The 14,071-nt window shown below is 35.9% G+C and overlaps 1 protein-coding gene across 17 annotated transcripts in view; it reads left to right on the top strand.

The window, feature by feature from the left end:
* The window catches only part of TBC1D19 (TBC1 domain family member 19), a 133,885-nt gene that overhangs the window by 51,235 nt on the left and 68,579 nt on the right, over window positions 1–14,071 (top strand). For all 17 annotated transcript variants that reach the window (XR_014066238.1, XR_014066228.1, XR_014066200.1 and 14 more), the window contains 3 exons: window positions 7,720–7,792; window positions 11,972–12,010; window positions 13,836–13,948. Coding sequence is in view for 11 of the 17 variants with exons in the window: in XM_081531900.1 (XP_081388026.1) it covers window positions 7,720–7,792; window positions 11,972–12,010; window positions 13,836–13,948 (225 nt within the window). In the remaining 6 variants the exon portion in view is untranslated. The remainder of the gene's footprint in view (window positions 1–7,719; window positions 7,793–11,971; window positions 12,011–13,835; window positions 13,949–14,071) is intronic.

The raw sequence follows: 14,071 nt of genomic DNA, 5'->3' as shown, positions 1-14,071 counted from the left end.
ACTGATTGAAACAAATTGTGAATTTTATTAAAAAATTTTAAGGAATATGCATTTCATTTATTTCAACCAACCTTTTTTTAAGCTCCTAATATGGAAGACACTGAGGGAGATAAAAGAACATAAGATGAGTTAAAGACTATCTTTGCTCTGCAGATGGTCGCATTTTGGTAAGGAAATTAGTTTTAAAATAGAATAATTGTAGTAAAGTGGAGAGATTTCCTTACAAAGAAGTTAAGAAATTACCATCAGTCTTTCTTTTGTTAATTACCCCAAAATAGTAAGGAGCGCAGAAATGTAAATATTGTCTTTGGTGAAACTAAGAAACAACTAAATTTTAAAGTATTAAGATAGAGAACTGGTGGGAGAATGAGGAATGACTCAGATGTGAAGAAGAAGGTCAAGCCTTTTTGCTTCTGAAAGGTGGGAGGTATGGATGAGAAGTAATCAATTTATTACCTTTCAGCTCCAAATCTACCTTTTTTAAACAATTGAACTATGGTTGCTTTACAGTATTGTATTACTTTTAGGTGTACAGCAAAGTGGTTCAGTTACATACACACAGATACACACACATATTGTTTTTCAGATTTTTTTCCATTATAGGTTATTACAAGATATTGAATATAGTTCCCTGTGCTATACAGTAAATCTTGTTATTTATCTATTTTATATATAGTAGTGAATATATGTTAATCTCATACTCCTAATTTATCCCTACCTCTCTCTTTCTCCCTTTGGTAACTGTAAGTTTGTTTTCTATGTCTGTGAGTCTATTTCTGTTTTGTAAGGAAGTTCATTTGTTTTATTTTTTGAGATTCTACATATAAGTGATATAGTATTTGTCTGTCTGACTTACTTCACTTAGTATGATAATCTCTAGATCCATCCATGTTGCTGTAAATGGCAATATTTCATTCTTTTTCATGGCCAAGTAATATTGCTTTGTATATCTATATAACACATCTTCTTTATACATTCATCTGTTGATGCACACTTAGGTTGCTTCCATGTCTTGGTTGTTATAAATTGTGCTGCTGTGAACTTGGAGTGTGTGTACATTTTTGATTTAGAGTTTTTGTCTTTTCTTGATATATGCACAGGAGTAGGATTGCTAGATCATATCATGAGTCTATTTTTAGTTTTTTAAGGAACTTCCATACTGTTTTCCATAGTGGCTACACCAAATTACATTCCTACCAACAGTGTAAGAGAGTTCCCTTTTCTCCACACCCTCTCCAGCATTTATTATTTATAGACTTTTTGATGATGACCATTCTGACCATTTGTGGTTTGCAAACCTACCTTTTTTTTTTTTAACCTTGTTTTATTATACTGGAGCTGGACCTTGTAAACATTTCCTTTTTGCCAACTAGCTTGACATTAGGCTTTGTCAATAGAGAATTCTGGAGAGACATTGCAAGACCGTAGTAGGATAAAGGGACTTTCCAGGTACAGAAGCCAACAGATCAGCAAACAGAAGACCCAGTAGTATTCACCTTGGCAGCCCTTAGTCAACCAGCTCCAGCCTGTACTCACTAGCAAGATTGTTCTTCACTTCTGATCTGCATGTTCCTGGGGCAGGCACAACCTCTCCTTAAAAGTCTGAATCTCAGTCTTGAGGACATGGGGGACCTTTCCTGAGTTCTTCATTCCTTGGTTCACTCTCCTTCAGCCTAGAAGCCATAGTTGCTTTCTGCACTTGTTAAATCTGTTTTTCCCTGTTCACACTTCTGATATGGTTTCTATTTCTTGACTGGACTCTGACTGATACAAGAAACCAGATGATTTTCTCCCTGGAACTTCTCAAAGAATGAGGAATTGGAGATACCACATGTGATAGAAGGCATTGACGAGACATAGAGCTGAAAAGGGAGATTGTATAAAAGGGTTTAGACCCCCAGACTTGTCCCATCCTTCATTTTCTGGCGGCGACTCCTCCCCTGCAGGAGACCAGGGGTATATATAATCATTGCAGAAAGGTCATGAACTCAGAGACCTCAAATGTAGAGCTGAATAGGAATGAAGCATTGTATTGAAAACAGAAGGATTTAGTGAAGGTTGACCAAAAGAAAGAACGTGAAAGCTGGCTGTCTATAAAAATTTTTCAGAGTAAAGCCTATCATACTCTGCCCAGGCCTCAAAGACAGAGCTTCCAGTCAGTTGTTCATTGCCTCAGTCCGAAATATGTCTGACCAGCCTAGGCTCTCCAGATATTTGAAATTTTACAATTTGAAAGCACAGCTCAAAACTAAAACAGACCCTGCAGAGAAAAATAAGGAAGAAGAAATAGCCAATTTATGAAATGAGTAATTATTATGACCACCAATATAGTTACTTCAGGTTTGAAGTTATATCTACACTTGCAAGATACAATAGGCCAAAACCTGGTGTAAAGTTCAATTAGATTTGTAGAGAGATACAAAACAGAAAACATAGCATGTCAATGTATCATGTAGATCTTCATTGGAAGTCCTTACAGCCTACCGGCTGCTACTTCCCAGCCCCTACAAGGAATGCTTACAAATGGAAGTAACAAGGTTACATAGGCACAGCATAGGAAAATCTCATGCGCAATAGGAACTGTTTTCTTGTAATGCACATGAGCATAGTTTCCAAGTCCTCTCAAGAGGCACACCAGGTAGCTAAGGCCTGTGTTTTCCAATAGGTTTCTATAGTCCACTTACAGTCCTCCATTTCAGATGAAATTTACCAGTCAAGTGTCATATTTTTTTTTCAGTAAATTATATTGCTGGTTATGTAGCTGGCTTTCCTTTCCACAATTTTTTTTTTTCATAATCCAGTACATTTTCAGGGCAACAGTGCTGAGAGAAGGTAAATCCAAAGTAATCTTCACGTGGACAAAGAGGTTAACCTTTTGTTAACTGTATCTTCCCAACAGAAGACTTAAAGTAAACATTAATATTCTCAGAGAGAAGATATTACTCATGAAACAGGAACAGAATTTCATTAGAACAACAAAACAAGACATTAGAAAGTGAAAAAGAGCTTTTAGGAATAAAAAATATGATGTGCAAAAAAAAATGAGTAGAGAGTTAGGGAAATAAAAAATATGGTGTACGAAAAAAATCAGTATAAAGCCCAGGAAATCTCTATCAGAAGACAGTGTAAAAGCAAAAAGCCAATGAGATGAAAAATAAATGGGAAAAGGTTTTTTTAATTAGATGGTCAGTCGAGATGGGCTGACACCTGGCCAGTAGGAGTTCCAGAAAGAGAATACAGAAGCCAAGGAATTTAAAAAATTTTTAAGAACTGAAAGACAGGGATCTTCATTATGAAAAGACCTACCCAGTACCCAGTTCTATGAATGAAAGAAGACCCATAGCAAGGCACCTGAAAAGGAGAAGACTAAAAGCTTTTTATGGTAGAACAGAGTATATATAATGTTTCAGGCATCAGAGTGGCATCTGATGCCACTTCTCAGCAGGAAGACTGAGAGCCAGAGGATTTTTAAGTAAAGCCTTTAAAAATCTGAATGATTTCAAGCCTAGAATTCTGTATATAACCACCAGTCAATCAAATGTGAAGTTGAAGTAGCTGTTTTCAGATGTACATGATCTAAAATATTCTAATTCATGGAACTATTGGTAGAAATGCTCTAAAACAAGATCATAAACAAAAAGAGAAAAATAGAGGATCTAGGAAATGGGATTTCCAACCTAAGAGCAGAATAAGTTCCAGAATGCCAGTGAAGAGAATTTCCAGGCCAGTCTGTGCAACAGCACCAGAGCAGAGCAATCCATATTGGAAGAAGAGGTTGTAGAGTTCCATGATGAGAACTTGCAAGGAAAACACCAAAAATGTAGATGATCTGACGATGTGCTAATCACGTGCAAAACTATTGTGGAGGGTCTTTCCAGAACTGTTAAAGGGAGGAGGAAGAGGTAAGTAGAGAAAATGCATAAGTGAAAAAGTGGTTTAATTATGAACTGTATGGAAAAAAGTACAAGAAAGGAAACATATTTATAGCATACTACATTCCTCAGCAGTGAGTAATATTTAAATAATAATAATAACAAACTCTTAATATAGATGTAATTAAGCATTGATATATACTTATATTGGAATGATAGAGGGAGGAAAAGAGAATATACTGAGCTAAAAATCCACACTTATCACTAAAAAAATTAATAGTTATTTGAAACTGCTAAATTTAAAATAGCAGAATGTACCTGTTACTTGAAATATGGATATATGTTTGTTTGTTTGTTTTTTGGCCATGCTGCATGGTTTATGGGATCTTAGTTGCCTGCCAGGGATTGAACCCAGGCCCTTGGCAGTGAGAGGGTGGAGTCCTAACCCCTGGGCTACCAGAGGATTCCTAAAATATGGATGTAAATACCAGGAGAAATGCTGAAAGTGGCTGTTCCTGCATAGTGGAATAATTATAATTGTGTGTGTTTGTGTGTTGGAGAGGAGTGCATAAATGGGGAACTAATGTTTTGTTATTGTTGTTGTTAAGTCTTTTAGCTGATTTGACTTATGTTTAGTGTATGTGAAGATAGCATAGCATGGTGGTTAGATAATTAGATTCTGAAGCCAACTAACCTGGTTTAACCTCTTGCTTTACCACTCACTGGTTGTGTGAACTTGGGCAAGTTTTCTTAACCTTGAGCTTTAGTTTTCTTATTCAATATATGGATAATAGTATCTCATAAAATTATTGTATTGATCAATATCTTAAGATATGTTATGGGTTGACTTGTAGCCCCCCGCAAAAGTTGTGTTGAATCCTGACCTCCAGTACCTGTAAATGTGACCTCATTTAAAATAGGACCCTTGCAGGTGCAATGAAATTAAGATGATGTCTTACTGGAGTAGGGTGGTAGGGTGAGCTCAAAATCCAATATGACTGATGTCCTTAAAAGAAGAGGAGAAGAGAGACTCAGAAGGAGAATGTCATATGACAGGCAGAGATTGGAGTGTTGCATGTATAAGCCAGGGAACACCAGCAGTTGCCAGCAACACCAGAAGCTAAGAGAAAGACATGGAACAGATTCTCTCCTGGAACCTTCAGGGAAAGCATGATCTTGTTAACATTTTGAACTTCTAGCCTCCAAAACTGTGAGAAACTGGGAGTTTCTATTTAAAGTGAAAGTGAAGTTGCTCAGTCGTGTCCAACTCTTCGTGACCCCATGGACTGTAGCCTGCCAGGCTCCTCTGCCCATGGGATTTTACAGGCAAGAATACTAGAATGGGTTGCCATTTCCTTCTCCAGGGGATCTTCCTGACCCAGGGATCGAACCTGGGTCTCCTGCATTGCAGGCAGACGCTTTACTGTCTGAGCCACCAGGGAAGCACCCTTCTGTTTTTTAAAGCTAGCCAATTAGTGGTACTTTTTAAAATGGAAGCCTTAGGAAATTAATATATAAATATAAAGCATGTAAGTGGTCCTTGAAACATAGTAAGCAGTAAATGTTAAGCATTAGTGCTACAACTTTCATAAAAAACAATTTTTAAGACGTTATCTTAAAAGATGTTAGAAGTCCTCTTAGGAGAGGTTTGTACAAAGTGATATGGCTGTATAGAAGAGGAAGTGGCAGATTCTTCTCATGAAGTGTAGATCTTCTCAGAGGTACTGACATTTGAAATAGTTTGAAGGCGTTTGCTAGGTAAAGAAGCAGGGAATGATGATTTATGAAAAGGTTTAGCATGTTGTAAGTGGGGCTAATTATGCCTTCTGTCTGTCTGAGGGGACCTGGAGCTGGTGTAAATACATTCTTAGCTATTGGAGAATCAGAATCCTGTGACTGATTTTCAAAAAACTATGACCATACTTAATATCTTCAGGCGTTAGGGATAGTTGTCCCCATTTCCTGAATCATGTGGCTGGTGATAATGGTTCCATCTCCGGAGTGCATGGTTTATCTGTAACCCTGGTCTGTCTGTGTGAGTACCAGCTTGGTGAGACTCAGTGAGTCTTATATGATCCTATACTAGATCGCCCTCAAACCTAGCTCACAGTGTTATACAGATTCATGCATATTAAAAAGGATTTTTTTTGAGGTATAGTTGATGTACAATATTACATAAGTTTCAGATGCACAACATATTAATTCACAATTTTTAAAGGTGATACTTCATGTATAGTTATAAAATATTGATTATATTCCCTGTGTTGTGCAATATATTCTTGTGGCTTATTTACTTTGTATGTAGTAGTTTCTATCTGTTAATCCTGTACCTCTATCTTGCCAAAAGGGAATTTCTTGAAACTGAAATGTATTAACTCTAAAGAGAAGTTGCAGACTAATTCCTGTTCAGTCCTGTACAGGCAGCAGGTTGGAACTAGTGCTCAGTAGAGTTGTTCACTATTTATTAACTCCCCTCTGTTACGTGTCACTAAGCACTGTGCTAAGTACTGGAGGTGCAAGTGTGTGTAAGAGATAGGACTGTCTTCCAAGAGCTTCGGGCTACTGAGGAAATGGACAGTAAATAGATAATTTCAATACGATACAATTATATGCTTTGATAGAGGTTACAGAAAAGGTAATACATGTTCATAAAGAAGAAAATCTGAGATTAGGGCCCAGGGCTTCCCTAGTGGCTCAGACAAGTAAAGAATCTGCCTGCAATGCAGGAGACCCGGGTTAATCCCTGGGCCAGGAAGATCCCCTGGAGAAGGGAATGGTTACCCACTCCAGTATTCTTGCCTGGAGAATTCCATGGACAGAAGAGCCTGGCAGGCTATTGTCCATGGGGTCACAGAGTCAGACACGACTGAGTGACTAACACTTACACTACTGATATAGAAAAAAAAATAGTCCAAAGCAGTAAATTTTTACCTCTTTAGTTATCAAAAATTGGTAACATAAGTTGTAGTGTTTTTAAGATACAGATAAAAATCAAGTTTTTAGTTAAAAGATTGAAATATAATGACAGTTATTTAAAATCTATTCAAAAATAAAATATGTGTGTTATGCTGAATAACTGTTTTATGAGGGACACAAGTCACTAATTTAAATAATCATAAATAATTATGAAGGATTAAAACTAATTCCATTTTTAAAGAAGAAGGAAGTTTGGTTTTAGCAATTAGAATAGTAACAAAAGACTGAGGCAAGTATTAATAGAAATATTTAATTACTTAGGGAATAAAAATAATGTGAATACTATGAGGTTCTTATGTATTTAAAAAAAACAGACAAACAGGGTTACTTTCCTTAGACATTAGTAGATAAGTAGAGGAAGTCTGGAGAATAAATCTAATTTATTCTTATTTTAGCAGAGCACTTGATAGTCTAATTTTACTTAAAAATTAATTTAAGTTGTTTTGGATATTTACAGTGTTTATTTGATTAAGAGCTGAGTGAAGTGCAGTACCATACAAAGCACAGATACAGAATTATATTGGTAATTTTAAACAATGAATTTAGAAAATAAAATTTATAAGTACTGCATGTGCTATTTGTATATGTATGTTTAAGGAAAGAGTTGAATGTTATTAGTTCTTTACTCAAAAGAATAATTATTCTTTACTTTTACTGACTAGTTTGTTATCTAAAAAGGGAAAATTTTGGACTAAAGCATTACTATTTAAAGGTTCAGTAATGTCCTTTTCTTTTTTAGGTATTTGAATGAAGCAAAGATTTATTTGCCATTGTGATTTTCATTTAAGTTGATGTCTAGGTGGAGATTTTTTTTTTAAATAATGCGTAGAAAAGCCTGAGATGTATGGTAATTCTGTGTGTTATTTTTCAGAAAGAATTCTTTGTAGAACTTGGCTTAACTACAGGACAGCTGGGTATAGATGATTCTACACAAGTGCCTCCTGGTTAGTATTTCTCCCATATGGCATGTAATAAATGAAAATGAGAGTTAGGTTAAGGTCTATCTTGTCATTCCCAAATTAATCTAGTAACTTTTTAATATCTGTCAACTAATATGCTTTTTGCCTCTCCTTGGTTACTGTTCATTATTGTATAGAATCTTGTATATTTATTAGCATTCAGTTAAATGTTGTCTTTTTGTTTGAGGGTCTTTAAAACAATTTTGAAACTCATAAGACATACCTAAGTCATTTTGTTGACAAAATTTTTCATTGGCAGCACTCATGGTTCTCTTTATTTTCCGTCACTATCTTTATTATTTTTCATATCACCAAGTTAAGTGAACACTGACATTCTATCTTGTATAAACAAACATAGGTTTTAAAATTGGTGTGTTTTCATCTCGAACATTTCCCCAACATCTTTCTTCTTGTGCCTAAATGCCAATATTTTCATAAAAGGCTGGATTAATATTTAATTACAATAAACAGGGAGTAAAAATTGACTTAAAATATGGAAGGTCTATATTGTTGTACTAATCATAATAGATAGGAGTCATAGAACTGTTCTTGTCTTTTCCTCTGCCACTGGATAGTTGTGTGACCTGGAAAAGTCACTTTGTATTTCTGGACTTGTTTCTTCCACTGTAAGATAAGGAAGTTGGCCACTTATTATTGTTGCTAATAATAATAATAATAATAATAATAAACAGTTATTGAGCATATACTATGTGTTATATGTGTTTTATCTCAGCAACTCTAGATGTAGCTATGTATTATTATCATTTTAAAACCTTTGTTACTGTGTAATGCATATAGAAAAGTACATGTATCCTAAGAGCATTCTCAATAAATTTTTATAATTGGATACTCCTATTAAATTACCACCCAGATCAATAAAATGAAGTCCTTTCCTACCACCTTTCAATCTTGATACCCTGTGTCAAAGATAACCCCTTTTTTTACTATTCAAGTCTCATCTCTTGCCTCCTCATTCTTTCCTTTCCCCTTCTGCCACCTCCATCCCCACTTCTACATACACACATCTTCTCTGTCTCTAGTTATATTTGAAAAACTGCTGCAAATTTTTCAAGTGTCTAGACTGACAACTCTGCCTCCTCTAAATCTTCTACATCATTATCATCATCACCATCTGTGTTTATAGGATTTCAGCAGATCTTCAAGTTCCTTGTTGGTAATGGTTTCTCTATGCTCTTCTGTGTGGTCCTCAACATTGTCATCAGTCAGTTGTGTCAGAGAAACCTTCCCTACCAAACTTTCCTTGAAACATTCAAAATATTCTTGATTTCCACATCAATATCGGGGAAGTTCCTGAGTCACTGATTGCTTCATTCCAGAATGGCCTCCAGCATGCATGAGGCTTTAGGGCATCTACAGCCTCTGCAGTGAGCAAAATTGCATCTGCAATTGTGAAGCTCTTTCGTAAATCGCTACTGTGGCGGCTGCTGCTGCTGCTACTGCATGCAGGGTTAGCATCAAGGGCAGTGGGGAACCTTCTGCAAGTGAGGTGGATGTAAGTCACCTGGATGCACCACTGCAGTAGTGACAGAGAGTTAGGAAACAGGAGCAGCCTTCCACATTGTCGTTGGTGAAGCAGAGAGATTGGAGTTGACCAGGAGCATTCTCAGCTAAGAGGAGGACCTTGAAATGGCAGCCCCTTCTCTTCATCCCTTTACTTCAGGGATGAAGCACTGGTGGAACCTCTCCAAGAACAAAATGGCCTTCACCCAAACCTTCTCGTATTGCCAGAACATGGGCCGGCAATTTTTGTTTTTGTTCTTGTGGGCCTGGGGATTGCTTGCTCAGTAGATGAAGCCTGGCTTGATCACGTGACCTTCTGCATTACCACACAGCACCAGAATAAGGTGATCTTTCCAGGTCCTGAACCCTGGGGCTTGCTTTACATTCTTATGGAAATAGGTGTTATTGGGCATCTCCTTCCAGAACATGCCCACTTCATCACAATTGAAGATCTGCTCTGGAAGGTAGCCTTTCTCTTCTGTAAGTTTTTTGAGCTCTTCTGGGAATGCTGAAGCTGTCTCGGCATCAGCCAATGCTGATTCTCCCATGATCTCTAAGTTCTTGTGGTTGCAGCATTTCACAAAGCTAGCCAGCCATCCCTTGTGAGCTTCAGACTCTGCTCTCAGCCCCTCACAGTGGTGCTCACAGAGGCTAAGTGCTTTTTCATACCTCATCTTGCTATCAACAGGAATGTGCTTCTGTGACATGTCCTCCAGCCACACACTTAATGCCTTTGCAAACATTTTATCATGAACCAGAGACCATTTTTGCAATTGTAGGGGCAGCACTAATACTTCCACAAATTTCAGCTTCTTTCTGCTTTATTTTGCAAATGCTTGGTTCATTTTTACTGACCTTATAGCTTACCTTGGCAAGCAGCATGAATCCATGACATGGTGGGAGACTACAGCAGGGTATGCCAACATATCAGTTCATTCACTTGAGTTCAAGTTTTGCTTTTTAGAACTTGGCACACAGCAAATTCAAGATTTGTTTTTTGGAATTTTCTGAAATTTTTAAAAAATATTTCAGTCTGAGGTTGGTTGAATCCACACATGTGGAACCCACAGATTTGGAGGGCTGACTATATTACAGTAGTGCTGCTGTGAATATTCTTGTGTAAGTCTCCTGGTATACATAGACACACATTAAGATTCATATGTGAGAGTAATGCTGCTAACTGTTGTAGGATGTGCATACATTCAGTGTTAGTGATGTTGCCAAATGGTTTTCCAAGGTGGTTGGACTGATTTACACTCCTACCACCTTTGTATGAGAAGCTCATTTGCTCCATTTCCTTTGCATTTAGCCATTGTGGTGGTTGTGTATTTCATAATGGTTTTAATTTCATTTCTCTGATGACTAACGTGGTTGAGCACTTCTTCGTATGTTTACTGGTCCTTTGGATTACCTCTTTTGTAAAGAACCTGTTCACACCTTCCACATATTTGTATTGAATAGTTGTCTTTTTTAATTTGACTTACTGGGAGTGCTTTCTATGTTCTAAGTACAAGACTTTTGCTGGATAGATATATATTACAAATATATTCTCCCACTCTGTGACTCACCTTTTCATCTCAGTGAAAGGTCTTTAATGAACAGAAGTTTCTTGGGTTGAATATGACCAAGTTTCAGTTCAGTTGCTCAGTCGTGTCTGACTCTTTGCAACCGCATAAACCACAGCACGCCAGGCCTCCCTGTCCATCACCAACTGCCAGAGTCCACCCAAACCCATGTCCATTGAGTCAGTGATGCCATCCAACCATATCATCCTCTGTTGTCCTCATCTCCTCCTGCCCTCAATCTTTCCCATCATCAGGGTCTTTTCAAATGAGTCAGCTCTTCGAATCAGGTGGCCAAAGTATTGGAGTTTCAGCTTCAACATCAGTCCTACCAATGAACACCCAGGACTGATCTCCTTTAGGATGGACTAGTTGGATCTCCTTGCAGTCCAAGGGACTCTCAAGAGTCTTCTCCAACACCACAGTTCAAAAGCATCAATTCTTCTGCACTCAGCTTTCTTTATAGTCCAACTCTCACATTCATACATGACTACTGGAAAAACCATAGCCTTGACTAGACGGCCCTTTGTTGACAGAATAATGTCTCTGCTTTTTAATATGCTGATGACCAAGTTTAGGAGGTTTTTTTTTTTTCTGTTATGATTGGTACTTTAAAAACAAATTTTTCTTTTCCCCATATAACCTTTTAAAATGGCATTTTTATAGTGGGATTACCTATATAGTATTAACACTTTTATTGGGTATGCTTTCATGTTAGTTTAGAGTGGAAGTAGGGGTTTGCAAATGAAGCTGTCAATAAGTTTTGTTTTTAGGGGAAAAAGTCAAAGATGAATGGAAAGAAACTTGTGTTATGAGAAGATGTTTTATATTATTTTAACAAAGGAAGTTAGTTTAGCAATTTTTTCTTATTAAATATACTTAATTTTTTTAAAATTTCTATAAACTTTAAACAACTCAGAAAAAAGACTTTTCTACATATAAATATTCTGATAGTTTCCTGTAGAGCTATTCCAGCTTTGAAAATAATTAGAAGCATCAATACTAGAAAAATATATATAATATTATTCTAAATGTGGCTGATTATATTTGTTGTGTAAAAGTGTTATTTTATCATTTTTAGAGCTTTTTGAAAATGAACATGTACGTATTGGGCAAAAAGGTAAGCTTTTTTAAAATGTTTAATTGGAAGATAATTGCTTTACAATGTGTTGGTTTCTGCTGTACAATAACATGAATCAGCTATTTAGTACACATATATCTCCTCCCTCTTGCGAAAAAGATAAGCTTTTGATTAAACTTATTTTAATTTCTGAAAATGAGACAGTTTTAAGTAGATGTCTGCATCATATACCCTCATCTGAAATTTAATCCGTGAAAAGCTAAAGACCTAAAAAGGAATCATAATTAACAATGTAGATAAAACAATAAGAATCTTTATAAAGAGGGGAAATGCATCATTTTGGCTTTATCAATAAACAGCAGATAAAGAAGTACACAGATGGTTCACTAAAAGGAAAAGATAAATGCAGGCACACATTTCTCAAGGATATTAGCTTAATCCATTCAACAGTAGAATTTCATTTTAAAATCAGAGTCAGGTTCTCTCTTTGATGTGCCCACACCCTTCTCATTAATGTTAATAGGAATATGCTCCTGCATCAGGAGAAAGTAATGACTGCCACACTTCTGGTGACTGTTCACAGTGGTAGGAGTTAATAACTGAGCAGCTGTCAGCGTTCTGGAGAATAAATTTTCCCCATCTTTTGAAGATTCTTTTCCTTGTTTATATAAATCCTGTTTAGTCTTTAAAATATGAAGTGCAGATAAGTCTTCGTGTCAGAATGAACCTTCTGACAGTTGTATTATCATGGTCTAAACTCCCTAGTTCGATTTTCAGAATCTAGAGGACTGTGTTTATGTGCTTTGATATTTTCATTAAACACAATTGCAAGTTAAAGAATACATTTCATCTCTTTATTTCATGTGGTCCCTTTGTTTCTTTTGGTTTTCTCATTTTCATTTAGTGTGAGGTTTTTTCCTCTTTCTTTTAAGAATATAAGAAAACAGTACTGTTGGACAAATACTAGCAGATGTCTAGTATTTCTTCTTTTGCTTTTATTTTTTTATATTTTGGTTTTGTTTGTTTTGGAAGGAGGCTTAATTTCTAGATTTAATAGTTAATATTTTCATTAAAATAAAAATTAAAACAAAAGGATAATATATTAATTTTGTGAACTTGACCACTTGTGAATAATTTGGGGCCTTAAAATGTTATTGGATCCTTTTTGTTTTCAGTTCTTAAAAAATTCCTCTTTTCTGTTGATTTTCCTGGAGAAGGAAATGGCAACCCACTCTGGTACTCTTGCCTGGAAAATCCCATGGGTGGAGAAGCCTGATGGGGTCACAAAGAGTCGGACACGACTGAGCAACTTCACTTCTTCTGTTGATTTTGGCAGATAGTTAAAAGATCATCTAATAGAATGGATATATACGTTTGTAGAATTCTTAATCGTAATACTTCAAATAACATACTACTTCCAAATACTAGAACATTCATGACTTAGTAGAATATGCTTAAGAAATTTAAGGTTTCTGTAGATATGATTTGATGTGATCTTCAAATCCAAAATTTATTATATATATTAAGTTATATATTAAATTATATTATATATATTAAATTATATATATTAAGTGCATCACTAGTTGCAGATCCATGAAACTATAGTTAAAGCACAGGAATTCAAGGTACTTACATTAAAAAACTTTCAGGTAAGGTAGGAGGTGGAGGAGCCTAAGGCTTAAAACGTACAGGACTGTAAATAAGACCACATCAAAAATCAGAGAGTAAAGAAGATTGCCAAGATATGTTTTAATTATCTAAGATACAAAGATGAAATATTAGCATCCTAAAAAAAATTGTAAAGATTTCAATGTATTTCTTACATTACACATTTTCTAATGAGATTCTAATATACTTTTGACAGTTCTAACAGAACAAGATAGTGCTGCTGCTCAACAGTATATCAGACAAGGAAGTCCCACAGCCCTGAGAGCTGAACTATGGGCTCTCATTTTGAATATCTCCAGTCACCCTGAGGTAAGAAGAAGAAGAAGGATGAGCCAAATTTGATATTTATTCTTCAAAGACCCATGTTTCAAAACAGAAATATTTTTTCTTAGTCTTATATTTATTCCCTTTTTAAATTTTCAAATTCACTGT

Source organism: Giraffa tippelskirchi, chromosome 1 (assembly GCF_054371585.1).
Source record: "Giraffa tippelskirchi isolate mGirTip1 chromosome 1, T2T-mGirTip1v1.2.pri, whole genome shotgun sequence".
Taxonomy (NCBI): Eukaryota; Metazoa; Chordata; class Mammalia; order Artiodactyla; family Giraffidae; genus Giraffa; species Giraffa tippelskirchi.
Note: the sequence above shows the minus strand (reverse complement) of the source record. Positions and strands in the feature narration are given on the sequence as shown.